General features: G+C 42.0%; 2 protein-coding genes across 5 annotated transcripts; both read right to left on the bottom strand.

The window, feature by feature from the left end:
• Positions 1-11,031: 11,031 nt before the first annotated feature.
• On the bottom strand, positions 11,032-15,101 carry haus4 (HAUS augmin-like complex, subunit 4). Of its 2 annotated transcripts, XR_013508008.1 has the most exons (10): positions 14,905-15,101; positions 14,345-14,484; positions 14,111-14,242; positions 13,865-14,005; positions 13,103-13,199; positions 12,838-12,983; positions 12,413-12,543; positions 11,680-11,752; positions 11,312-11,556; positions 11,032-11,258 (listed from the first exon to the last, which is right to left on the bottom strand). XR_013508008.1 is itself a non-coding variant. In XM_071899115.2 (9 exons), exons 1-9 carry the CDS (start codon positions 14,969-14,971, stop codon positions 11,374-11,376), a joined length of 1,110 nt encoding a protein of 369 aa, XP_071755216.2. In that variant the 5' UTR covers positions 14,972-15,101; the 3' UTR covers positions 11,032-11,373. The 2 variants fall into 2 exon arrangements, 1 of the variants encoding a protein (XP_071755216.2); XM_071899115.2 differs by having other exon boundaries at positions 11,032-11,556.
• A 516-nt stretch (positions 15,102-15,617) lies between these two features.
• Positions 15,618-24,650, bottom strand: LOC139911573 (protein NLRC3-like). Of its 3 annotated transcripts, XM_071899113.2 has the most exons (10): positions 24,537-24,644; positions 23,751-23,853; positions 23,533-23,652; positions 23,125-23,203; positions 22,710-22,929; positions 20,555-22,358; positions 20,275-20,448; positions 18,657-18,830; positions 18,447-18,493; positions 15,618-18,030 (listed from the first exon to the last, which is right to left on the bottom strand). In XM_071899113.2, exons 2-10 carry the CDS (start codon positions 23,837-23,839, stop codon positions 17,414-17,416), a joined length of 3,324 nt encoding a protein of 1,107 aa, XP_071755214.2. In that variant the 5' UTR covers positions 23,840-23,853; positions 24,537-24,644; the 3' UTR covers positions 15,618-17,413. The 3 variants fall into 3 exon arrangements, with proteins under 3 accessions (XP_071755214.2, XP_078137831.1, XP_078137832.1); XM_078281706.1 differs by lacking the exon at positions 18,447-18,493 and having other exon boundaries at positions 17,890-18,030; XM_078281705.1 differs by lacking the exons at positions 23,533-23,652; positions 23,751-23,853 and having other exon boundaries at positions 24,537-24,650.
• Between the last annotated feature and the right edge of the window lie 784 nt (positions 24,651-25,434).

Genomic DNA, 25,434 nt, shown 5'->3' with positions numbered 1-25,434 from the left:
ACACTGGGATATTGTTTTAGATGTTATACATGTTTTATATGTTAAAGGAATGCCAGAAAACAGCCACATAAGGAGTTTCAAGAAAAGAAATGCAGCTTCCACCTCTTTCCGGTCACGTGACATTGTCAACCATACATGCTGACCATACCATTTATGAAGAGGAGGCAAATCTTCCTCATAAAAGGTAATTTTCATATAACCATGATGTATACTTTAATCCTCCAGAATCACCCAAATAAAACAAATCTGACCTCATGTTAGTTTAGTTTTGTGTGCTTTATGAACTTTGTTGGTACACAAGGCAAAAACACTTGAATGTATGACTGTGCTTGTTAAGCATTTTGTTCCATCATTTTAAAACAAATATGTCTGTTTAAGACTACTTAAAAGCACATTAATTGTGTGTTGTTTTTTTTAAGAGTTTTTATATTGAACAGAATAAGGCAGGTCTTTTGGTGTCAGTGGATATCCTTGCCCTTTTTTCACACAATGATCTTGTTTCTGAATAAAAGCTATATTAATGAAAACTCCATTTGAATGAGACTACTGCTACAACTTACTTACTGTTAACTATAGTTGCAACAAATTCAGATAAGGGTTTCTAGTACACAGACAAAAACCTGGACAAAATAAATGCAGAACTTTTTTTATATGGGACATTTTTAACATGATATATGCAAGACTTTGAAAAATGTGGCCACATAATCACAGTTTCCTTTGCTTCCGTCCTCTTTAGGTCGTCTGCTGTCTCCCCCTTCTGGTGATGGATGGTAGCAGCATCAACAAAGAATAACTCACCAACCTCGGACACAAACTGTGTGTGTGTGTGTGTGTGTGTGTACGCATATACATGGGTTTCTGTGTGTGAACGTCAGGCTATCATTTAATCATTTAATACCTGGAATGATAGGTGGATGGATGGATGAATGGAGGAATTAATGGAATAAAGATACACACTGTCAGGATAAATGGTGATAACTAAATCAATAACTAAATCCATTTACATTCTTTTCTGGCAGCAAAGGTATTAAGATAGGTCTGGTAATTTCAATAACATTCCATAATGAGTTTTAATTTAATGTCATTCTGTTCAGAGCCAAACAGTTTGGTCAATAACAAAATGCTAACTCACTTGCAGCAAAATATGTATTAACCTGTTGCAATTTCAGACAGGAGGGACATTGACAAAGAAAACCAAAATCTTGGGAATGCAGATCGTATGTCCCAAGTAAACTGATCTATTGATTTGATCCTCTTGGACCATTTGTTGTTATTAATATCATATTGGCATGGTTGCTAAATGCTATATTTTTTGGTTTTGTTTACTTTGGCAATAAGCACTTTTGTGTTTCATGCCAATAAACTATCTTTCAATTGTTTTGAATGTTGGGGATATTATAGAGGATACAGATACTACTATAGTTACCTCATCAAAATTGGATTCAGTAACGTAATCCAAGGGATTACCCAGCCTCAGTAACATATTTATATTAAATTGCTTTCAGATTACAATTAAACTGTAAGACTTAAAGACTGACTTGATCACTGCATGATCAAGTCAGTCTTTGAAAAAAATTACAAAAATATTTCCACTACTTCCACCTCAAATTCATAATGTAATTGAAACTGTTAGGCACAGGCCTATATTTAATTGATGGAATTGAAGTCAGTTGACCCCATCCCTGATGTACAACTATAACAATGAGTCAATGGAGAGGTTCTTCAATCAATCAAACTTTATTTATATAGCGCATTTCATCCAACAAGTGAAGTTCAATGTGCTTTAGATAATAGAGGAACAAAGTGCAAGTGGGAAAAGTTAGAAAAAATAAGATAATAAAATATATAATAAAAGGCAAGACTAAAAAGGTGTGCTGTCTGAAAGTGACCGCTTGTGTCCACTTGCACTTGGCAGGCATTTTAGTGTCGACAGACTTTTCACCTCTTCAACTGAAAAACAAAAACAGAATTATGAGTACATGTTCAAGACAGTAAACTATCTGAATACACTGAAAACTGTCAGGCTATGATCGTTGTGAAGCACAGATAGAGGGGGTGCACATTGTCACTGAGTCAAGCTGTGTTGGTACAAATAGCAGCAAGACATTTTAGCAAACTGGCAAGCAGGCGTCACTAGCCGGTGTCTCTTTTATGGAGAGAGCATCACTCCAAATTCCAGTCAAAAAATTTACCATGTTAATGTTGCTCTTTTCATCAGAAAAAGTGCATACCTGGCAAAATATATTTTAAGACATTTTATGAATCATTAGTCTTCTGATAAATTCAGCAATATATATCATCTACAAAACAGCACTACATCAACACAATCACAACATTTATTTAGTTGAATTGTATTTAATGAAGTGCTGCTTAGTGTACTGAATATACATCGAATAGAAGAGTGGCTCCTCATAATTTCGAAAAGGTCTTCTACCAGGCCGGCTCTAAACTGCTAAGTTTAAAAATTTTGAGTTTAAAGCATTGTATTTTTGTTACCTGCAATACCAATTCTATGCTCTATGAAACTTATGATAGGACTGAATTAAGTTTCATTGACCGACCTGAGGACATGGAAACAAGAAACAGGAACATGAAGAGCAGCCTGTCCTCTTGGCTCAAGAACTGTGGACAGTTCCCTTGGCCAATACTGGAACTTTTTTTGTCATTGCATTTGATACCTCCCTTATTGTTGGCTACTGGCTACTTCCCAGTACTACCACATTCTTTTACCGTTTGCCCCTGAGAAGAACCCAGTACAACCACAGACATCAACTGTTGGCCACTGGGTGCATGCCAGTACAACCACAGTCTTATACTGGTGGATACTGGGTAATTAGAAAAAGTAGAATGGTGTGCACATCCAACCCAACTTGGGTACAGGTGCAGGACAAAAACAGCAACTTACAGAAAGACAAGGAAGGATGTCTGCCCTGAATATAAGCACCAGCATGGTCTTCACCGTGCTGGTCGAAAACGTCGCAAAAAAAATATTTAGGAGCTTATATTCAGTGTGCGGACATCCTTCCTTGTCTCTCTGTAGGATACTGGGTGATTCCCAGTAAAACCACTTGTCCTTTTCCTTCGTCTTCTTCTCATCCTCATCCTTGTCCTTGGTCTTCTTCTCCTCCTCTTCCTTGTGCTTGTCTGTCGTCTTCGCCTCGCCCTTGTTCTCGTCCTTCGTCTTCTTCTCCTCCTCGTCCTTGTCATTCGTCTTCTTCTCCTCCTCGTCCTTGTTCGTCTTCTCCTCCTCGTCCTTGTTCGTCTTCTTCTCCTCCCCGTCCTTGTTCGTCTTCTTCTCATCCTTGTCCTTCGTCTTCTTCTCCTCCTCTTCCTTGTGCTTGTCTGTCATCTTCGCCTCGCCCTTGTTCTCGTCCTTCGTCTTCTTCTCCTCCTCGTCCTTGTTATTTGTCTTCTTCTCCTCCTTGTCCTTGTTCGTCTTCTTCTCCTCCTCGTCCTTGTTCGTCTTCTTCTCCTCCCCGTCCTTGTTCGTCTTCTTCTCCTCCTTGTCCTTCGTCTTCTTCTCCTCCTCATCCTTCGTCTTCTTCTCCTCCTCGTCCTTGTGCTTGTCTGTCGTCTTCGCCTCGCCCTTGTTCTCGTCCTTCATCTTCTTCTCCTCCTCGTCCTTGTCACTCGTCTTCTTCTCCTCCTCGTCCTTGTTTGTCTTCTCCTCCTCGTCCTTGTTCGTCTTCTCCTCCTCCTCGTCCTTCGTCTTCTTCTCCTCCTTGTCCTTCGTCTTCTTCTCCTCCTCGTCCTTCTTCTTCTTCTCCTCCTCCTCTTCCTTGTGCTTGTCTGTCGTCTTCGCCTCGCCCTTGTTCTCGTCCTTCGTCTTCTTCTCCTCCTCGTCCTTGTTCGTCTTCTTCTCCTCCTTGTCCTTCGTCTTCTTCTCCTCCTCATCCTTCGTCTTCTTCTCCTCCTCGTCCTTGTGCTTGTCTGTCGTCTTCGCCTCGCCCTTGTTCTCGTCCTTCGTCTTCTTCTCCTCCTCGTCCTTGTGATTCGTCTTCTTCTCCTCCTCGTCCTTCGTCTTCTTCTCCTCCTCGTCCTTGTTCGTCTTCTTCTCCTCCTTGTCCTTCGTCTTCTTCTCCTCCTCATCCTTCGTCTTCTTCTCCTCCTCGTCCTTGTGCTTGTCTGTCGTCTTCGCCTCGCCCTTGTTCTCGTCCTTCATCTTCACCTCGCCCTTGTTCTCGTCCTTGGTCTTCTTCTCATCCTCGTCCTTGGTCTTCTTCTCCTCCTCTTCCTTGTGCTTGTCTGTCGTCTTCGCCTCGCCCTTGTTCTCGTCCTTCGTCTTCTCCTCCTCGTCCTTGTCATTCGTCTTCTTCTCCTCCTCGTCCTTGTCATTCGTCTTCTTCTCCTTCTCGTCCTTGTTCGTCTTCTTCTCCTCCTCGTCCTTGTTCATCTTCTTCTCCTCCTCGTCCTTCGTCTTCTTCTCCTCCTCGTCCTTCGTCTTCTTCTCCTCCTCTTCCTTGTGCTTGTCTGTCGTATTCGCCTCGCCCTTGTTCTTGTCCTTCGTCTTCTTCTCCTCCTCGTCCTTGTCATTCGTCTTCTTCTCCTCCTCGTCCTTCGTCTTCTTCTCCTCCCCGTCCTTGTTCGTCTTCTTCTCGTCCTTGTCATTCGTCTTCTTCTCCTCGTCCTTGTTCGTCTTCTCCTCGTCCTTGTTCGTCTTCTTCTCCTCCCCGTCCTTGTTCGTCTTCTTCTCCTCCCCGTCCTTGTTCGTCTTCTTCTCCTCCTTGTCCTTTGTCTTCTTCTCCTCCTCATCCTTCGTCTTCTTCTCCTCCTTGTCCTTGTCATTCGTCTTCTTCTCCTCCTCGTCCTTGTCATTCGTCTTCTTCTCCTTCTCGTCCTTGTTCGTCTTCTTCTCCTCCTTGTCCTTGTTCATCTTCTTCTCCTCCTTGTCCTTCGTCTTCTTCTCCTCCTTGTCCTTCGTCTTCTTCTCCTCCTCGTCCTTTGTCTTCTTCTCCTCCTCTTCCTTGTGCTTGTCTGTCGTATTCGCCTCGCCCTTGTTCTCGTCCTTCGTCTTCTTCTCCTCCTCGTCCTTGTCATTCGTCTTCTTCTCCTCCTCGTCCTTCGTCTTCTTCTCCTCCTCGTCCTTCGTCTTCTTCTCCTCCCCGTCCTTGTTTGTCTTCTTCTCGTCCTTGTCATTCGTCTTCTTCTCCTCGTCCTTGTTCATCTTCTCCTCCTCGTCATTCGTCTTCTTCTCCTCCTCGTCCTTGTCATTCGTCTTCTTCTCCTTCTCGTCCTTGTTCGTCTTCTTCTCCTCCTCGTCCTTGTTCATCTTCTTCTCCTCCTCGTCCTTCGTCTTCTTCTCCTCCTCTTCCTTGTGCTTGTCTGTCGTATTCGCCTCGCCCTTGTTCTCGTCCTTCGTCTTCTTCTCCTCCTCGTCCTTGTCATTCGTCTTCTTCTACTCCTCGTCCTTCGTCTTCTTCTCCTCCCCGTCCTTGTTCGTCTTCTTCTCGTCCTTGTCATTCGTCTTCTTCTCCTCGTCCTTGTTCGTCTTCTCCTCCTCGTCCTTGTTCGTCTTCTTCTCCTCCCCGTCCTTGTTCGTCTTCTTCTCCTCCTTGTCATTCGTCTTCTTCTCCTTCTCGTCCTTGTTCGTCTTCTTCTCCTCCTTGTCCTTGTTCATCTTCTTCTCCTCCTCGTCCTTCGTCTTCTTCTCCTCCTCGTCCTTCGTCTTCTTCTCCTCCTCTTCCTTGTGCTTGTCTGTCGTATTCGCCTCGCCCTTGTTCTCGTCCTTCGTCTTCTTCTCCTCCTCGTCCTTCGTCTTCTTCTCCTCCTTGTCCTTCGTCTTCTTCTCCTCCCCGTCCTTGTTCGTCTTCTTCTTGTCCTTGTCATTCGTCTTCTTCTCCTCGTCCTTGTTCGTCTTCTCCTCCTCGTCCTTGTTCGTCTTCTTCTCCTCCCCGTCCTTGTTCGTCTTCTTCTCCTCCTTGTCCTTTGTCTTCTTCTCCTCCTTGTCCTTTGTCTTCTTCTCCTCCTCATCCTTCGTCTTCTTCTCCTCCTCGTCCTTGTCATTCGTCTTCTTCTCCTCCTCGTCCTTGTTCATCTTCTTCTCCTCCTTGTCCTTCGTCTTCTTCTTCTCCTTGTCCTTCGTCTTCTTCTTCTCCTTGTCCTTCGTCTTCTTCTCCTCCTTTGTCTTCTTCTCCTCCTCTTCCTTGTGCTTGTCTGTCGTATTCGCCTCGCCCTTGTTCTCGTCCTTCGTCTTCTTCTCCTCCTCGTCCTTCGTCTTCTTCTCCTCCCCGTCCTTGTTCGTCTTCTTCTCGTCCTTGTCATTCGTCTTCTTCTCCTCGTCCTTGTTCATCTTCTCCTCCTCGTCCTAGTTCGTCTTCTTCTCCTCCCCGTCCTTGTTCGTCTTCTTCTCCTCCTTGTCCTTTGTCTTCTTCTCCTCCTCGTCCTTTGTCTTCTTCTCCTCCTCGTCCTTTGTCTTCTTCTCCTCCTCGTCCTTTGTCTTCTTCTCCTCCTCGTCCTTTGTCTTCTTCTCCTCCTCGTCCTTCGTCTTCTTCTCCTCCTCGTCCTTGTCATTCGTCTTCTTCTCTTCCTCGTCCTTCGTCTTCTTCTCCTCCTCGTCCTTCGTCTTCTTCTCCTCCTCATCCTTCGTCTTCTTCTCCTCGTCCTTGTGCTTGTCTGTCTTCGCCTCGCCCTTGTTCTCGTTCTTCGTCTTCTTCTCCTCCTCGTCCTTGTCATTTGTCTTCTTCTCTTCCTCGTCCTTCATCTTCTTCTCCTTGTCCTTCATCTTCTTCTCCTCCTCATCCTTCGTCTTCTTCTCCTCCTCGTCCTTGGTCTTCTTCTCCTCCTCTTCCTTGTGCTTGTCTGTCATCTTCGCCTCGCCCTTGTCCTCGTCCTTCGTCTTCTTCTCCTCCTCGTCCTTGTTCTTTGTCCAGAACTGCACCAGACATCTACCGGTTGCCATTGGGAATCCCCCAGTACATCCACAGTCTTCCACGATTTGCTACTGAGAAACAACCAGTACAACCAGTGTGTTCAACTGTTGGCTACTGGGAATCACAGAGTATAACCACAGTCCTCTACTGATGGTCACTGGGTGTTACCCAGTACAACCACAGTGTTCTACCACTGGCCACTGGGTGCATCCCAGTACATCCATAGTCTTATACTGTGGGCTACTGGGTGCTTCCCAGTACAACCACAGCTTTATATTGTTTGCTACTGCAAATTATCCAGTACAACAACAGTCATCTACTGTTAGCAATTGGGTCACTCCCAGTACAACCAAAGTCTTCCCTGTATGCTACTGGGATAACTAGCTGTCTAAGAATTCATATTCATCAAGAGTAAAATATAGTACAATGTGTATATACTAAAACTGCAAATGTACTTACCTCTATCAGATGACGTTCAGAAAATGTCACCGCCCACTATTTCAGATGCTTGTAAACTAGGTTCAAATTGAAAAATTGTTGTGAAAAACATCAACAGGCAGAATTAGTCATGCATCAGTATCACTGGATGAACACATTATTCCCATGTGTACAAACACTGGTCATACACAGAAATCTTCGTTGATCAAGGCATGATGTGTTTGATTTTGAGTAAGGTAAATGACAAATTGTAGTAAAATACTGGTGAAATGGTAAAGGTCCTTGTCATTTTACCTTCACTGACATGAATTTTAGCAAAGTTTCAAAAGGTTTTATAATCAATTACTCTCTCTGAAAACACAAAAGAATGTGAGGCCACAATACCTACTTCAGATTTAAGAGTAGTGGAAAATGTCTTCCAACTGAAAACTTATCATCTCTCACACCTTAGCTGCCTTCTAACCTCCTGCAGTTTGCTGCCTTCATGGTCTGTTGGCAGCTCATCTAGCAAAAGGCAGCACTGTTGGTCACACTGACAACGTTCCACCACATGATGTCACAAAAGCCTCCATGAAGACTCTTCTTGTCATGTTCACCCTTTCACACCTGAGAGCTGCCCAGCACAACCAGTCTTCTCCTAATGACTACTGGGTAGCTCCCAGTACAACCACAGTATTCCCATTTGGTTACAGGATAGCTACCAGTAAACTACAGTCTTCTACTGTATTCTACTGGGAGCAACAGAGCACAGCACCACACATCTACTGTTGGCTACTGGGAGCTGCCCAGTACAACCACAGTCAATTTTGCCACTTCTTTGAAACTTCTATGAAATGGCATGTAGGCCTATTTGGCACGTATGAAATCAAACTTTTAGTACTGAAAGTTTTGTATGTAGCCTATTTTCAAGTAAAATGATTGTTAATTTGTGGTTGATAACACTAACATAAAAAAAAACTGTTGTCTGCTAGAAATGTTAAGTTTGAGTTTGAGTGCACATGCATGCCATATCAGTGTGACATAAGAACAGTGAGGCACTGCAACCCCGTCAGAAAATGTCTAATGTTGATTTTCAATATTCTTATTTTGTTTGCATAAATTTGCATAAATTATTAGAGATGATTCCCACTGTAAATGAAAGAAAAGCAGGGAACCGCACTGTAATTTGTGGTCTTGTGTGCATATAAAAATATGAAAATTCAATTAATAAATCGATTTAGCCGTATTGCTGTTGGTAATACTTACTACATACTTGGTAATACAGGGATCAATAAAGTATCACACATTCATGACATTTGTGTAAAAAAAAAAATCTGTTCATAACATCATTTGCACAGACTGAATTTCTGCTATGAATTTATGCCACAGTGCAACAGGAAAATAAATGTGTTATTTACGATACGATACGATAGAACTTTATTGTCTTTTCTCTGAAATTTGTCATGCATCATCATCATGCATTATTTCTGGTCTTGCATAACACCTATCTTATCTGAAAGGATGGAGCTTGCATACATGTCTGGGCCTGTCTTGTATGCTACATTATTCCAAACACAGGACCACAGTGAGAGCAGATGTCAGCTCAGAGAAGTATTTTATATCAACATAGAGGGGCATTAGTGCTAATGACTTTCATTCTGACAGTAAAATGCACCATTCTATTCTTTCCCAGGTTTTACATGGCAATAAGCAAGGTGAGATAAGCAGGTTAGGTGAGATTAAAATATACTTTCATGAAACTTTCTTTCTTCTGACTGTGCTTCACTGCAGCTTCTGTCAATGTTAGAACAGAAGTAGTTCAGGTAGCATCACATCTCTAGATTTAAGATTTTACACTTAAACAACTTTACAAAAGCTGTATGGAGAAAAAACATCTGACTTTTTCTGTAACAATAGCTAGAAATCTTATTTTGTGAAGATAATATGAGTACTTGCTCAGTTTAAACAGCAGTACTGCATTGCTAGAATGACTGTAATAATTCTCAATGCTTAGTGTGTTCTACTGTTGGCCACTGAGTGCCTCCCAGTACAACCACAGTCTTCTACTGTATGCAACTGGGAGCAACCCAGCACTGCACCAGACATCTCCTGGTTGCCACTGGGAATCCCCCAGTACAACCACAGTCTGCTACTGTTGTACTGGGTGCTCTCCAGTACAACAACAATCTTATATTGTTGGCTACTGGGAATCACTCAGTATAACCACAATCTTCTACTGATGGTTACTGGGTGTTGCCCAGTACAACCAGTGTTATACTTTTGGCCACTGGGTGTCTCCCAGTAGAATCACTGTGGGCTACTGGATGCTTCCCAGTACAACCAGAGTCTTCTACTGTTGGCTACTGGGAATTATCCAGTACAACAAACGTGATCTACTATTAGCAATTGGGTCACTCCCAGTACAAAGTCTTCCCTGTATGCTACTGGGATAACTAGCTGTCTAAGAATTCATATTCATCAAGAGTAAAATATAGTACAGTGTGTTCTATACTAAAACTGAAAATTTACTTACTTTTATCAGATGACGTTCAGAAAATGTCACCGCCCACTATTTCAGATGCTTGTAAACTAGGTTCAAATTGAAAAATTGTTGTGAAAAACATCAACAGGCAGAATTAGTCATGCATCAGTATCACTGGATGAACACATTATTCCCATGTGTACAAACACTGGTCATACACAGAAATCTTCGTTGATCAAGGCGTGATGTGTTTGATTTGGAGTAGTAAATGACAAATTGTAGTAAGATACTGGTGAAATGGTAAAGGTCCTTGTCATTTTACCTTAACTGACATGAATTTTAGCAAAGTTTCAAAAGGTTTTACAATCAATTACTCTCTCTGAAAACACAAAAGAATGTGAGGCCACAATACCTACTTCAGATTTAAGCGTAGTGGAAAATGTCTTCCAACTGAAAACTTATCATCTCTCACACCTTAGCTGCCTTCTAACCTCCTGCAGTTTGCTGCCTTCATGGTCTGTTGGCAGCTCATCTAGCAAAAGGCAGCACTGTTGGTCACACTGACAACGTTCCACCACATGATGTCACAAAAGCCTCCATGAAGACTCTTCTTGTCATGTTCACCCTTTCACACCTGAGAGCTGCCCAGCACAACCAGTCTTCTCCTAATGACTACTGGGTAGCTCCCAGTACAACCACAGTATTCCCATTTGGTTACAGGATAGCTACCAGTAAACTATAGTCTTCTACTGTATCCTACTGGGAGCAACAGAGCACAGCACCACACATCTACTGTTGGCTACTGGGAGCTGCCCAGTACAACCACAGTCAATTTTGTCAATTTTACTTCTATTCATGAAACTTTCATTTCAGCTGAAGCTAGTCCAAGTCTTTGAACACAGATAAAGTTCAGCATCTGTCTAAACCTGGCTTGCTTCTGACTGTGCTTCACTGGAGCTTCTGTCAATGTTAGGACATAAGTTGTTAATGTAGCATCACATGTCTAGATTTAAGATTTTACACTTAACTTTACAAAATGTGTATGGAGAGAAAATGTCTGACTTTCCTGTAACAACAGCTAGAAATCTTATTTTGTAAGATATATGTTTATATCTATATGTATATATATATTTGCAATATGAGTGTAGTGTACTGCATTGTCAGAATGACTATTGTAATTCTCAATCCTTAGGTTAAAAAAGCTATCACAAGTGTGACTATATTGTTGCATGCAAGACGGGTAAGAAAGAAACTATATATTATCCAAAGAGCAATGGGTACTACACAGGACTTGAACTCTAAATGGGTTTCAAACTACTATTCTACATTGGGTTACTGGGGGGAACTGGTGGAAGGAGCAATGTCCATTACCATAGTGATGCACTAAACGGTTGTGACTTGTCCCCAAAAGCAAAATTTATTGAGAAGTGAATTAAATAACAGAACTAATGGGAGCTTTCAGCTATCCCTCTAAGTAGCTACATTGGAAAGTTACTGCAGGTCAAAAATCCACACAGTTCTCTAAGCAGCCAGTGTCCAAGATACATCATGTGTTTGTGTGAAAGAGAGCGGTTGGCTCTCTTGTCCCCGCATCAGCTTTGGCTGTCACTCGTCGGTGTGTTGGGTGAACTCCTTCAGAGCCCACTTCTTCATGTCAATCTCCCTCCGTAGCCTGCAGTATTCCTCGGCCAGGGCCTCAAACTCCTTGCCCAGGATCTCAAAGGAGGCCAGTTTGAACTCCACACACTGCTTCTCCGACCGACACGCCTTCAGCTCCGACTCCAGCTTCTCCCTGTGATGGAGGGGGCGACACAAGAGTGAAGCTACAGATAACGTTGAGAAGATACAAATATGTTTGCATGCAATTACTTGGCAACAATGAGTCAGAAAAGGACAACGTTCAGAGGCCACTTGCCTTATTTTTCTATGAGCAGATATTGTGTCGGCTGTATATGTGTCCAGCTGAATCTCCACCATCTCAGTCCTTCGAGAGAGAAAGAAGAAGAAGAGATGTGAGAACTAGAAATGTCTATATGGAAAGCATATTGCTTTACATTCAAACCTGCATAGCATTTGTTTTATCACTCAAAGGTTGGCAGCAGGGTTCCTATACAGTTTCAATTATAATAATCCATACTTTGTCCAGGCTTTAATTTCTTTTGATTTGATGTAACAAGTTTGGTTGGTGTTCACTATGATTTATACCAACTTCCATCTTCCCCCTACTATCTCTGCCATATCAACCTATAAATGATGATTCTTCACAGTAACCAATATGAGAATATATACGTTGACAGTGGTCTAAAACCACATAAAATGTGTTTCCTTATGGATATCTGGACATTACAACAATATTTTTCCCATACCCAAACAAACTTTTCGTGCAATTTCCAAACTTATCAAGACCTTGGAAATTACCAAATTGTTTTTCCATACATTTCCAAACCTGTGCATTAACCGTGTGGAAGGGAGCGCTCATTTACTGTGGTGTTATGTCATCTCTTGTAATTTTCCTGATGTAGGAATTTGAGTCTATTCCACTGTTGCACTCCTTGCAAGTCTCTCTGGATAAGAGTGTCAGCTAAATGCCTAAAATGTCAAATGTATTTACAAACATACGGGCGAACCATTGAGAAGTCCCTACCTGATCTTCTGCAAGACTAATTCGCATTTGCCTTCGAAGTAGTCTAACTTCTTCCTGTCCAAATCCGTCTGGATCCTCAGCCTGTGGTCCAAGACGAGAGACTGGAGAAGCTGGATGCACTTAGTCAGCTCCTGGACAGGGAACAGCAACCCGGTTGGAAAGAATAGCATAAAAAAGAACAGAATGTAAAATATTTTGAGAAACTAAACAGAACGCACTTATGCCTTGTACACACATTTTTAAGGCTTTAGGTTTGGAAACATTTTTGTGCAGTGGTTTTTGGACAGCCTTCCAGTAACTGAGCTCATTCACAAGGTACAAAAACCACAGAACGCTCATCATTGCATACATTATTGTGGTACAACACCAAAAACAGTTGTTGGGTTACCCTCAGATAACTACATACGACCATAAAGACCACTTACAGAGAGGTAGAGCTGGGTCTGTCTTTGCAGGAGAACGCTGTTTTCCCGGCAAATCTCCTTCAGACTCTCCGCTTTTTTCTTCTCTGTGTCCAGCTGGCCAGACAGATGAGACAGCTTGATGTTCTTCAGACCCTCGCTCTCACTCTCTAGCAGGGATTTTAAAGACATACTGGTCATGTCCATGCAGTATTATGTTCTGAAAGTAAACACCACAAAATATGGTAGGCTTTATCAGTGGCCACAGGTAAATCAAGTGTTTACCTACCCCAATCAGGTTGATAGTAGGACAGAAGGCTGAAACACTTTTTCTTGAGATGTTTCTCCAGCTCTCTTGGTAAACTCTGTTTCATTCTTTGCACATTCTGGTACAGATAAATACAGCATTAAAGTAATAACCCACAACACTTTTAATATAAATAAATATCTGTTTTGCTACTCTTTCTCCATCACTGATTGATATAAACCAGTAGTGATTCATTTACATTTCATTTGGTTGTCTAAACACCCAGTGATGTGCCAAATTTCTTTCCCCTAAAAAAATGTGTTTCCATTGGCACTGTGTCTTCACCTTGTTTTCATGCCAGGGAAGAAAATAACATAATTTCAAATTCTGTGGGCTGTTTTCCTCTCACTTGCTTTTCAAATGGTAAAACAATGTTTAAAATCATTTCAAGAGATTACAAATAATGTCAGTAGCCTACCTAGTTGCCTCATTATGAATGGCAATCACACTTGAGATGATTTTATTATCTCAAGCACCCATTAATTCTACAAGGACGTTGTCAGGCTATACATTAGCCTTCTTGTCATTTATTAAGCACATAATCATTTCCCACAATAATTTCCTTGTGCAGTGGCAAAAAAACATCACATACCAAGGACACACAGCCAGGGAAACACATTTTTTAGGGTGTACACATTTTGGCACATCTTATCACTTATCTTATGCCACAATAAAAATAAAAACAAGAATTCCCTGGTATTACTACTTAAAGTATGCAGGTGAATGTATTGTTCTATGACCCACCTTCTCTGAGGGCATGAGCTCTGTCACCTGTTGGGGGTTCAGGCCCAGTACAGAGGGCTGGTCTTGGCTGGTGTTGGCACTGGGATCCAGCTGTCTGACACACTGAGCCACCAGCAGGCACTGCTCCATCGTATCATAAAACTACACAGACACAACCACAAGCCAGTGATACGCTGTCAAATTATTCTTGTCATCTCTTTTGACGGTGTCAATACGGGTAAGGCTGAGGATGTATGTGAAGCGTACCATGTTCTGGTCGGGGGGGACGGTGGCTTGGTGCTTCCTGACGCAGTGATCCTGGATCATCTCCTGCAGCAGACTGTGGAGGCTCTCTGAGCGCAGCCAGCGAAGCCTCTGGTTCTGCAGCTGCTGCTCAGCCTGGGGAAAGCAGCCATACTGTTACCTTCGCTTATTCAAAGCTAATTGCATAGTTACACGTATGTGTGCCAGAGACATATGTAGGAAGAGAGGAGTTCTGACCTTCTCCAGCTGTGTTTTCAGAGGGACAGTGAGTCCGCTGTGGTCCACATGCTGCGACAGGGTAGCCAGCAGCTTACAGAATTGCGGGTTCTGGGTCAGGTCTTCCTCTGTCAGGTCACACAGGGGGAAGGAGGCCAGAACTGGGTGGGAGGACGGCAGAAAATGGCAAACTTGTTTTCAACGGCACAGAGAATACATTTTTAGGAGACTCAAAACAGCACTACTCCGACTTTAGCTCAGTAAATTCAGTTAGTTTCACTATTAACCTACGAAAAATTACGACAACAGACAAAAAATAGAGTTATAACTAGCTAGCTAGCTAGCCAAGCTAGCACGTTACAGCATCGAATTATAATGGCTTTGTATTGCGAGTATGCATAAGCAATTTTGAACAATGACAGATGCAACGTTAATTTCTGTTTACACGTTATATTGTAGACAGTCTGATAGTTGTATGAATCTTAACGTTAAGCCACCACGCCTACATTTTACAATAGTAAACAGCCAGCCAGCTAACTTAGTGTTAGTAAACTAAACTTTGTTCTGTCAACCTAACTTACCCTGTTGATGCAAGTTGTCTCCTTTCCCAAGCGATGATGCACTCCCACATTCAGGACCGACAGACATTTTCAGCTAAATTACGTTACTTTCTCACTCAGAAGATGTGGATTACTGCCGAACTTCTAAAAGTTGAAAGGGATAAAACAACCTTTTTCACGAGTACAGTCTGCAATCGTTTTCTGTACATTACTTCCTGAATCAAGTCGCGCGCCTGTGCAGCGAGAGTTCTTATTGGCTAACTGATTCATGTGACCAAAATGACAACAACGCTCTATGGAAAACTAACAAGATATTGCCAAGTGTTGGTTGGTTTATTTATTATAAAACATCCCAAATGCATTGTTGACACCCAGGCTCAGGTCTGTACCAGATATGTTGCTATTGTCAGGTCATGGTCTCTCTCTCTCTCTCTGTCTCTCTCTCTCTCTCTCTCTCTCTCTCTCTCTCTCTCTCACACACACACACACACACACACACGCACACACACACACACACACACACACACACACACACACACACACACACACACACAGTTTGTGTCTGAGGTTGGTGAGATATTCCTTGTTGATACTGCTACCATCGATCACCAGCAGGGGGAGTCAGCAGATGACTTTAAGAGAATGGAAGCAAATCAAACTGGCTTCATGCATATATCATAATGTTAAAAATGTATCATATGAACATATCATATGAAAAAATAGTATCATTCAAATGGAGGTTTCTTTAACATAGCTTTTATTCAGAAACAAGGTCACTGTATGAAAAAAATGGCAAGGATATCCACTGACACCAAAAGAGATGTCTCTGCCTTATTCTGTTCAATATAAAAACTCTTTAAAACCACTTATATTTGAATTCATGTGCTTTTTTAAGCAGTCCTGAACAGGCAATTTGTTTTAAAAATGTTGTTTAACAAGCACATTCATACATTCAAACAAGTTTTTTTTGCCTTTTACCATAATACAAAGTTCATCAAGAACTCGAAAAACAACTTATCTGAGGTCAGATTTGTTTTGTTTGGGTTATTCTAGAGACCTTAAGGATATTTCTCATTAAAGCATAAATCATGGTTATATGAACATTACCTTTTATGAGGAGGATTTGCCTCCTCTTCATAAATGGTATGGTCAACATGTATGGTTAACAGCGTCATGTGACCAGAAAGAGGTGGAAGCTGCATTTCTGTTCATGAAACTCTTTATGTGGCTGTTTTCTGGCATTCCTTAGCATATAAAACATGTATATATGTAAATATTTGCAGAATGAAAATGACAAATACTTTGGCACCTATTAACTGGTGGGCTTAAAGGAAAATGAAAATAATAATTATCTACTAATCCCCATATCGTTCAAAACTCCATTGAAAGATGACCACCAAACACACACACACACACACACACACACACACTGCACAGCTTTCTACTGCTGCCCACAGGAGCTTAATTTCTGAAACGGAATATAATACACATCTTTATATCATGTAAAAAAATATGACACACAGGATACATTAGCTTAAGATGGATTCATGAATTAATATAGTACAATGAGTGTTACATCACTATTAAAAAACATGATCAAATTCCTGTGCATGGACATGTGTGTGTGTGTGTGTGTGTGTGTGTGTGTGTGTGTGTGTGTTTGTGTGTGTGTGATGTACACACACACAAACACACACACACATTCAGAACATTCAACAACAGTCCTAACAGTCCATGTTTAGCAGCCTGTATTGGTTATGTTATGCATGAAAACGGAATCATCTACACAAAATGGACGAATTTTGAATTGACCGAAACATGGATTCTGCTTCTCACAAAGTGTGAATATTTCAATCAAAAAGGTAAGGTTAGGAATTTAATCAACTAGTTATGTTCATAAGATGTGTTAGAAGTAAAATAATCAGTTTTCAATCATTTAGTGTCAGTTGATTGAATTTCCATGTGACGCATGCCATGTGTCACATTGGGCCTTTATGTCATTGTTATGTCAACAGGTTATAACTGTTATATAAATGAAAAGTAACCATTTAATATGTTGTAGATGTGAATAAATGATCTATTTTCATTCAATAGTCTTTGATATACATTAATTTAGTATTGTATTTACGTATTATGCCTGCAAAGCCTTTATATAAAGGCGGTTTCTATTCTGCTGTGCCAATGCTAATAGCAATGTCAAGTTTAGTCAACTTCAAGTTCAACAGAAAACATATTTTTCTACATTCTACATGTAATTTGTATGAATTTGTTATCTTCAATGCAGTTATGAAATGTAGTTATTAAGCATTGTTACCTTTCAAATAAAATCTGGACAGAATTTATTCTTGTTGAGTTTTTAATACAAAAATCCATCATTGTAGCACATATTTCATAATGAGTGTTTTTATGTCATTAAGGCCCAATGTGATACATGCATCATGTTTGCGTATATCTTTAGGTTGGGGGGTAAAAAACAAAAATTCAAAAAATTTGTTATTTAGGCTGCCTTTGGTCAGTTAGGCTACTCCACTTAATTTCCCTGGAAGGAAAAGGAGTTGTGGCTTCTTAGGGGGTAAGTGTTCTTCCAGGACCAGGGAGGCGACTCTAACCCCTCCATCTGACACAATGATGCCGAGGAGCCAACCTGTTCCAACCCAAACCCAGGGTAGAGGGGTTTAGTGAATGTGGAGTGGAAGGTGTGGAGGTGGATCAGCGTGTCAGAGGAGACGCTGTAGAAGGACAGCGTGCCAGCAGGCCAGTCCAGATACACTCCAACTCTGCCAAAGTCAGAGAAATGGCGCATACCTATGATTGTTTGTACATTATCGTGCCAGGCACAGTAAATATTTTCAGAGCAGTCCAGGCTCCAGGACTCTGTATTCCCTCCGAGTCTGGAGTCAACACCCCTTCCGCTCCTTCTGATTCCTCTGTACGTCACTCCAATATGGACCCTTCCTTTCCTCTGTACCTCCCAGTAACAGCGGCCAGACAGTCCCTCTCTACACAACACCTGGAACCAGGAGTCAAACCTATCTGGGTGATCAGGACACAACTTCTCCTCTCTCACCATTGCTGCCTTTCTGCTGCCTTCAGACAGAGAGAGGTTTCTGTTTGCTGTGTTCGGGTCCAGAGTGAGTTCACAGGCATCTGATGAGGAGAGCAAGACACAATGCAGCAGGAGTTTTGTGAACATGTGACATGTCCTGTTTATTTTTTGTTGATTTATTAACAGCTTGACAGTTTTTATTTTAGTGCGTGCTGTGTACCATGGATTTTTGTAATTAGAAAAACGAAAGAATGTGTGAGAAACACTGAACTAATTACAAAAGTTACTGTACTGCTCACATATTACAGACTGAACATCAGAGTTTAAAAGATGAGGAGCTTCCCAAGTTTAAGTTCAAGTCCTCAGTGCACAAATCCAAGTCTAAGTCCGAGTCATCAATATTCAAGTCTGAGTTGAGTCATGAGTCATCAAAACTGGGACTCTGAGTACTACCACACCGCTACTGTGTATATAAGAGTCCCATTTAAATAGCTGATTGTGTGCAGTACACACTTACATTTCCTGCGGCCTGATTTCAACCTTCGCTTTCCACCATGGTCCACACTGGGAGTGGAATATACACAAAGTCAGGGCATCATATTCTCTTTCATAATGGAAACATGGGCTTTTAATAATGATGATTTTTCCATACAACATCAGTCATACCCACTGTTAAACATTAAACAATGTTACACAGCTTCTCACTATGATGAAAGTGTTCCCATACCTGAGAGTATCCAGTCTCCAGTGTGGATCCTGCAGTCCAGCAGAGAGCAGCTTCACTCCTGAGTCTCCTGGATGATTGTAGCTCAGATCCAGCTCTCTCAGATGGGACGGGTTGGAGCTCAGAGCTGAGGCCAAAGATGCACAGCCTTCTTCTGTGACCAGACAGCCTGACAGCCTGCACACAGACACACACACTATCATCTACTGCTTTGATGTTAGCTGTGATAATACCATCTAATGCTAGCAAAAACTGCACCTTGGGCATTCCAAAGTTTAGGAGCCCTGATGCCAAATGCCTGGTCACATTTAGATGCTAGCTGGGATGTAGGAACGGTCAGAAAGGCGCAGACTGAGGACCTCAGTCATACGTGATTAAAAGGGCAGTGAATTTCCCCAAGGGGATCAATAAATCTTATCTTATCTTATCTTATGTAGCTAGGAGCCAGACCATGAGGTGTCTTGAAAAGTATGAGCAAAATATTAAAATCAATTTTAAATCTAATAGGTAGCCAGTGAAGAGAAGCTAACATGGATGACCTTCTCAAGGTCAGCAAAGGACAAAAAGGACCTTATCTTAGATATGTTATTCAACTGTAGGAAGCAGAACTCTTTTTACTTCAATTCAAATATTACACCCAAGCTTCTGGAGAAAGGTTTAATGTTGACTGACCAGCTTTGAATCAGGTTGATTGAGTTTTGTGGGTCAAACAGAACAATTTCTGATTTGCTGTCATTGAGTTGGAGGAAATTTTGGGATATCCAGCATTTAATATCAGAAAGGCAATTATTAAGGTTATTGAGCCTGCTGGAATCGCAAGGTTTTAGGGGAATATATATCTGTGCATCATCTGGATAACAGTGAAAATGAATATTATATCTGCGCATGATATCGCCGAGAGGAAGCATATAGGTGGAGAAAAGTAACGGGCCTAGGATTGATCCTTATGGAACATCATATTTAAGACCAACTGAAGAAGACAAACGTTCTATTTGCAAGATAAGATTTGAAATTTTGCAGGCGTTTAAGTAAAGTAACGTCATCATCCGCATCAAAAGCTGCGCTAAGATCAAGGAGTATTAGGTTTGAGCAGAGACCTTTATCAGCAGCCAGCAGGAGATCATAAGTCACCCTTAGGAGAGCCGTCTCTGTGCTGTGGAGGGTTCTAAAGCCTGAATGACATTTTTTTTTAATGTTGTTGCTATTCATGAATGAAATCATCTGTGAGGATACAACTCAAGAACTTTGGCTAAAAACGCAATTTGGAGATAGGTCTGTAGTTGTTACTACAACTACCACCACTACTACTGCTGCTGCTGCTGCTGCTGCTGCTGCTGCTGCTGCTATTACCACCACTACTACTACTACTAATTACTGCTACCACAAATACTACTAGTACTACTACTGATACTTTCATTTGGTCCAACAGCAGAGATAGCAAGGAGGGAAAATAATGAAACTCATGGAAAGCAGTTCACGGAGGTGAAAACAGTGCCAAAGGTTGTTACCACAACCGGTTTGAAAATGATATTAGCAGAGAAAATCCTGCACAGGCTAGTAATCCAGTAACCTGCATGTAAACCAGGATTTATCCTGTTGGAACAGGTTCAAGTACACTGACCCGAGAGTCTCCAGTCTGCAGTGTGGACTCCCCAGTCCAGCTGAGAGCAGCTTCACCCCTGAATCCTGCAGGTCATTGTTACTCAGGTCCAGCTCTCTTAGATTAGAAGAGTTGGAGCTGAGAACTGAGGCCAGTGCTTCACAGCTTCTCTCTGACAGGTTACAGCCACTCAGCCTGAAGAGGCATTTGTGATAAAGACAAACAACAATGTTTCTATTTTCTCACATGTAAAAAGAGCATGTTTAATATATTGAATGTATTCGGTTATCTATGTACCTACAGAGCTACACTGGAGGCCTTGACCACTGACAGCAGCCTCAGAAGACCCTCGTCTGAAGCAGAGTATTTCTTCAGGTCAAACACGTCCAGCTCTTTTTCTGATGACAGTAGCATGAAGACCAGAGCCGACCACTGAGCAGGGGAGAGTTCGTCTGTGGAGAGACTTCCTGATCTCAGGTAGTGTTGGATCTCCTCCACTAGAGAATGGTCATTCAGCTCATTCAGACAGTGGAACAGATTGATGCTTCTCTCTGGAGAGACATTCTCCCTGATCTTTTCCTTGAGGTACCCAACGGTTTTCTGATTGGTCTGTGAGCTTCTTCTTGTCTGTTTCAGCAGGCCTCGTAGGAAAGTCTGATTGGTCTCCAGTGAGAGACCCAGGAGGAAGCGAAGGAACAAGTCCAGGTGTCCATTTGGACTCTGTAAGGCCTTGTTCACAGCACTCTGGTGGAGGTGTTTGATGTTAGATTTCATTCTTAATAGAATGGACGATGGGGAGGTTAACTGTTTCTCTATCAGTAGATTGACACCAGTGTTGATGAATGAGAGAAAGACATAAACAGCAGCCAGAAACTCCTGAATGCTCAGATGCACAAAGCAGAACACCTTGTCTTGGTACAGCCCACGCTCCTCTTTAAAGATCTGTGTGAACACTCCTGAGTACACTGAGGCTGCTCTGATATCAATGCCACACTGTGCCAGATCTGCTTCATAGAAGATCAGGTTGCCTTTCTCCAGTTGGTCGAAAGCCAGTTTTCCTAGAGATGTAATGATCTCCTTACTCTCTGTATTCCAGAATGGATCTGTCTCAGCTCTTCCATGATACTTGACATTCCTCTGTATGGACTGAAGCACCAGGAAGTGGATGTACATCTCAGTCAGGGTCTTGGGCAGGTCTCCTCTCTCATCTGTTCTCAACACATGCTCCAGAACTGTAGCAGTGATCCAACAGAAGACTGGGATGTGACACATGATGTGGAGGCTTCGTGACGTCTTGACGTGGGAGATGATTCTACTGGCCAGCTTCTCATCCATGAATCTCTTCCTGAAGTACTCCTCCTTTTGTGGGTCAGTGAAGCCTCTCACCTCTGTCACCATGTCAACGCACCCAGGAGGGATCTGATTGGCTGCGGCAGGGCGTGTGGTTATCCAGAGGAGAGCAGAGGGAAGCAGTTTCCCCTTGATGAGGTTTGTCAGCAGCACGTCCACTGAGGTTGGCTCCCTGATATCAGTCCAGATCTCGTTGTTCTGGAAGTCTAGAGGAAGTTGATACTCGTCAAGACCGTCAAAGATGAAGACAACCTGGAACTTGTCATAGCTGCAGATTCCTGCTTCTTTGGTTTCAATAAAGAAGTGTTGTAGAAGTTCCACCAAGCTGTACTTTTTTCCTTTCAGCAAATTCAGCTCTCGGAAAGTGAATGGAAATGTGAACTGTATATCGTGATTGGCTTTGTCTTCAGCCCAGTCCAGAGTGAACTTCTGTGTTAAGACTGTTTTCCCAATGCCAGCCACTCCCTTTGTCATCACTGTTCTGATTGGTTTATCTCTTCCAGGTAAGGCTTTAAAGATGTCTTGACATTTGATTGGGGTTTCTGATCTCGTCGGTCTCCTGGATGCTGTTTCAATCTGTCTAACCTCATGTTCATTATTGACCTCTCCGCTCCCTCCCTCTGTGATGTAGAGCTCTGTGTAGATCTGATTCAGAAGTGTTGGGTTTCCTGGTTTAGCAATCCCCTCAAACAAACACTGAAACTTCTCCTTCAGGTTAGATTTGAGTTCCCGCTGGCACATGGCAGCAAGAGTTTCTGAATTAACATACAACAGATAGCATCAATGAGTGGATGTCACAGTAAATATAGTAAATGTAAACATTTCCTTATAAATGTGTACATTTCACAACACCATGGTCATTGATGGGTGGAGGGCTTTGCAGTCCAATGTATAAGGCCACTATTGCACTATTGTTTTCAGCATTTCACATTAACCAATCAATAGTTTTACCAAATTTTCCGTGGCAGTTGTGCACATTTACCATCCAACTGGGAAATGCATAGCTCTCCTTTGAGAAATGACTGTTTACAGCAGAGTTTAGAAATGTATACGTCTCCTATTTTCCCACCATTCACTCTTGTTAAACCTGTTAAAAAACCTCTTACTGCTCAGCAGAGAGTCAGCCAGCTTGTCCTGCTTCATGCTCCTCAGGAAGTGCAGTGTGATCTTCAGAATTGCCTCTCTGCTGTTCCTCCTCTGCTCTTCCTCCTCACCATCCACCATCTCCTCATCCACTGTCTGCCTATCTGAGCAATCTGGACTCAGAACCCTCTGGAACCTTTTCAGCTCATTCTTCACAAAAGTCACAACGTTCTCCTCAAGCAACTGGAACAGAATAATACATGAAGTTAACTTTCATGCTAAACATCGAAACCATCTCTCATTGAAAGAAAGATTGAAAGCCCATTGACCTAAACATTGTTGCATGTGTAGACTATTATGACCAGATTTAATTTGTTTTCATCATTTTCATTTCATTTGTAGCTGAAGTAAAAAATCAATTGTTGTACATTTGCACACCATAAATATGGAGTCCAGGTCTGTTTGATGCTCCTGGGCAGAGTGACCACTGGGAACCTCTGACTTCTCCTGGTTGTCTCTGTGGTGAAAACATGACATATTAGATCTCCAGATATCAACACACACACACACACACACACACACACACACACACACACACACACACACACACACACACTCACATGTAGATAAAGCTGACTGTGCCTTGTCATAATGGATCAAGGTAGTCACATAGGGTGAACACCACTGTGCATACTGTTATCAGATGCGATGTTTGGAGAGAAGAAACTAACTCAACAGAGTAAGAAGAGCCAGACCAATTCTATACCTTGCAATGTCTTTCCTCTGCTCAGAAGAGTCTGATAGAAACCAATTGACCTGTTTTTACTATCCGTTATAAATTCTTACATTTGCTCAGTAGAGTGGTGTTCATCTTTGAAATCAGTGAGATGAAACATAGATCCTTCACTCTTCATGGACACACAGCTGGGTACAACAGAGTCTGGTCTCTGTGGCTGGACAGGGCTTCTACACAACAAAGACAGACCTTTTAATTTGGCTAATGGTGGACTAATGTGTCACTGTTGAGCTCTTGAGACAGAGTCAGTTATAGATCCTCATCTTACCTCTCAGCTTTGGTCTGGCTGCCACGTTCCCCAGACAGGGTGGTTTTAGAGGTCGGGACCCCCTCCTCTCTCTCCGCAGACAGATTCATAGCAGATCATAGACCTTCATAGAAAGACACCCCCCAACATGCTGTGATTCATTACAATAAGGGTTCCATCAGAGGATATCTTGATTCTAGGGTTGGACAGTTACATGTCATATACATTGAGAGTACAAAATACTAGGCCCACTTGCTCTTTCCATCAAACAGACTGACAAGAAAGAAGGATTTTTAAGCCCTAGAGACAAGTGAGACATGGACTGTGTGAAAGGGGGTTGTGTGAAATTGAGTGTATCTTAGTATTGGGGAAGTGGTGGTGTTTTTTGCACGCTCAGTGGATAAAATGTGTTAAAATGTATTTCAGTCAAACTTATCCAAGCTGTCAGACCAGTTCTGAGACTTTCCGCATATCTCACCAACGGAATGAGGTGACATAAGAATCAACCACCTTACCCGGTGTACCTGGAGTTTACTAGACTCCATCTAGCAACACTAAAACTGTGCATGTAAAACGTTTTACAGAATGTTCATTTTTACCCCTAAGCCCACACAAATGTTATGGCACAAAGAACTTTAATGAATATTTACATCTTCAAGCAACCAACAGATACTTTGAAAGACTTCGTCGCCATCATCACATGCAGTACAAGTATACTACAGTCCTACCATGCTGTTATAAAATACAATGCAATTCTACATAGTCTATTCATCAAACATTTATAATATTCCCTGGTAGGATCCTTACCTGGTAAACTCCCAACCAAATCAACTCAGAGAGACATTCTATACCTTCATCTGTATAGGAAACATTGACAGGCGCTGTTTATTCTCCTTCTTCAGTCCTGGGTGTCTGGGAACATTTGATCTGAGGGTGTTGTCACATCCTCATAACTTCAGTATCAAAGTCTAGAGCCATCAGAATGACATCAAACCTGTCTAACCTGTAGCCAAAAACCAAGTTTGTGGCAGAGAATTCATAGATCAAGTGGTGTTGTTTTTCAGGTGTCACCTAGATGGGATACAGCATCATCTACAGTAAACTAAAGAGTAGCCCTATACAGACAGATAATGCATGGAGTTGGGGTAATTTGATAACATGTCAATGTCACTAACAAAAACAAGTTAAGTATTGCTCATAATCCCTATATCCTCTTTATCTGTCTCTTTCTCTTCCTACTTCATCAGTAGCTGTTCTATCTTTAAGCCATATAAAAAAAATAGTGTTTGGCCAGCACTGGAGGTCTATGCTTCTGGTGTGAATGGTATCTGATGGTGGGAACTCACACTGGTTCTCTCATGCCACCCTGTGGTGATGGCGGTTACTGACACTGTCTCTCCCAGTTTGAAATAGGAGTCTTATATCAACCCCCTGTGGCTTTAGGTTGAAGTCTAGAGAAAGTTTTTTTTTTTAAACTTGTTCCACCTGGGACCCAAATTGAGTCAATTGAGTCTACGCTGGAATCCATCAAAAAATGTTCTTTCATCATGTCAGGACCCAGACAGGCCCAAGGCCCATTCTGGATCCTGATGTGTACTTTAAGAAGAGCTGTAGAACATTTACACCTACAACAACAACAAAAACACCAGCTGTATTGACCATCAGTGTTTCAACAGGAGCTGTACACTAGTGCAGAGAAATATCT

Source organism: Centroberyx gerrardi, chromosome 23, assembly GCF_048128805.1.
Source record: "Centroberyx gerrardi isolate f3 chromosome 23, fCenGer3.hap1.cur.20231027, whole genome shotgun sequence".
Lineage (NCBI taxonomy): Eukaryota > Metazoa > Chordata > Actinopteri > Beryciformes > Berycidae > Centroberyx > Centroberyx gerrardi.
Note: the sequence above shows the minus strand (reverse complement) of the source record. Positions and strands in the feature narration are given on the sequence as shown.

Excerpts from the sequence above, each read along its gene's own strand:
- haus4 (XM_071899115.2), bottom strand. The coding sequence starts at position 14,971 with ATGTCTGTCGGTCCTGAATGTGGGAGTGCATCATCGCTTGGGAAAGGA. Across the intron at positions 13,200-13,864 it reads AGCTCATGCCCTCAGAGAAG|AATGTGCAAAGAATGAAACA; the intron begins GTGGGTCATAGA and ends TATCTGTACCAG. Across the intron at positions 11,557-11,679 it reads CTCATAGAAAAATAAGGCAA|AAGCTGGAGTCGGAGCTGAA; the intron begins GTGGCCTCTGAA and ends CATCACAGGGAG.
- LOC139911573 (XM_071899113.2), bottom strand. The coding sequence starts at position 23,839 with ATGAATCTGTCTGCGGAGAGAGAGGAGGGGGTCCCGACCTCTAAAACC. Across the intron at positions 23,653-23,750 it reads AGCCAGACCAAAGCTGAGAG|AAGCCCTGTCCAGCCACAGA; the intron begins GTAAGATGAGGA and ends TTTGTTGTGTAG. Across the intron at positions 22,930-23,124 it reads ACCTGGACTCCATATTTATG|TTGCTTGAGGAGAACGTTGT; the intron begins GTGTGCAAATGT and ends ATTCTGTTCCAG.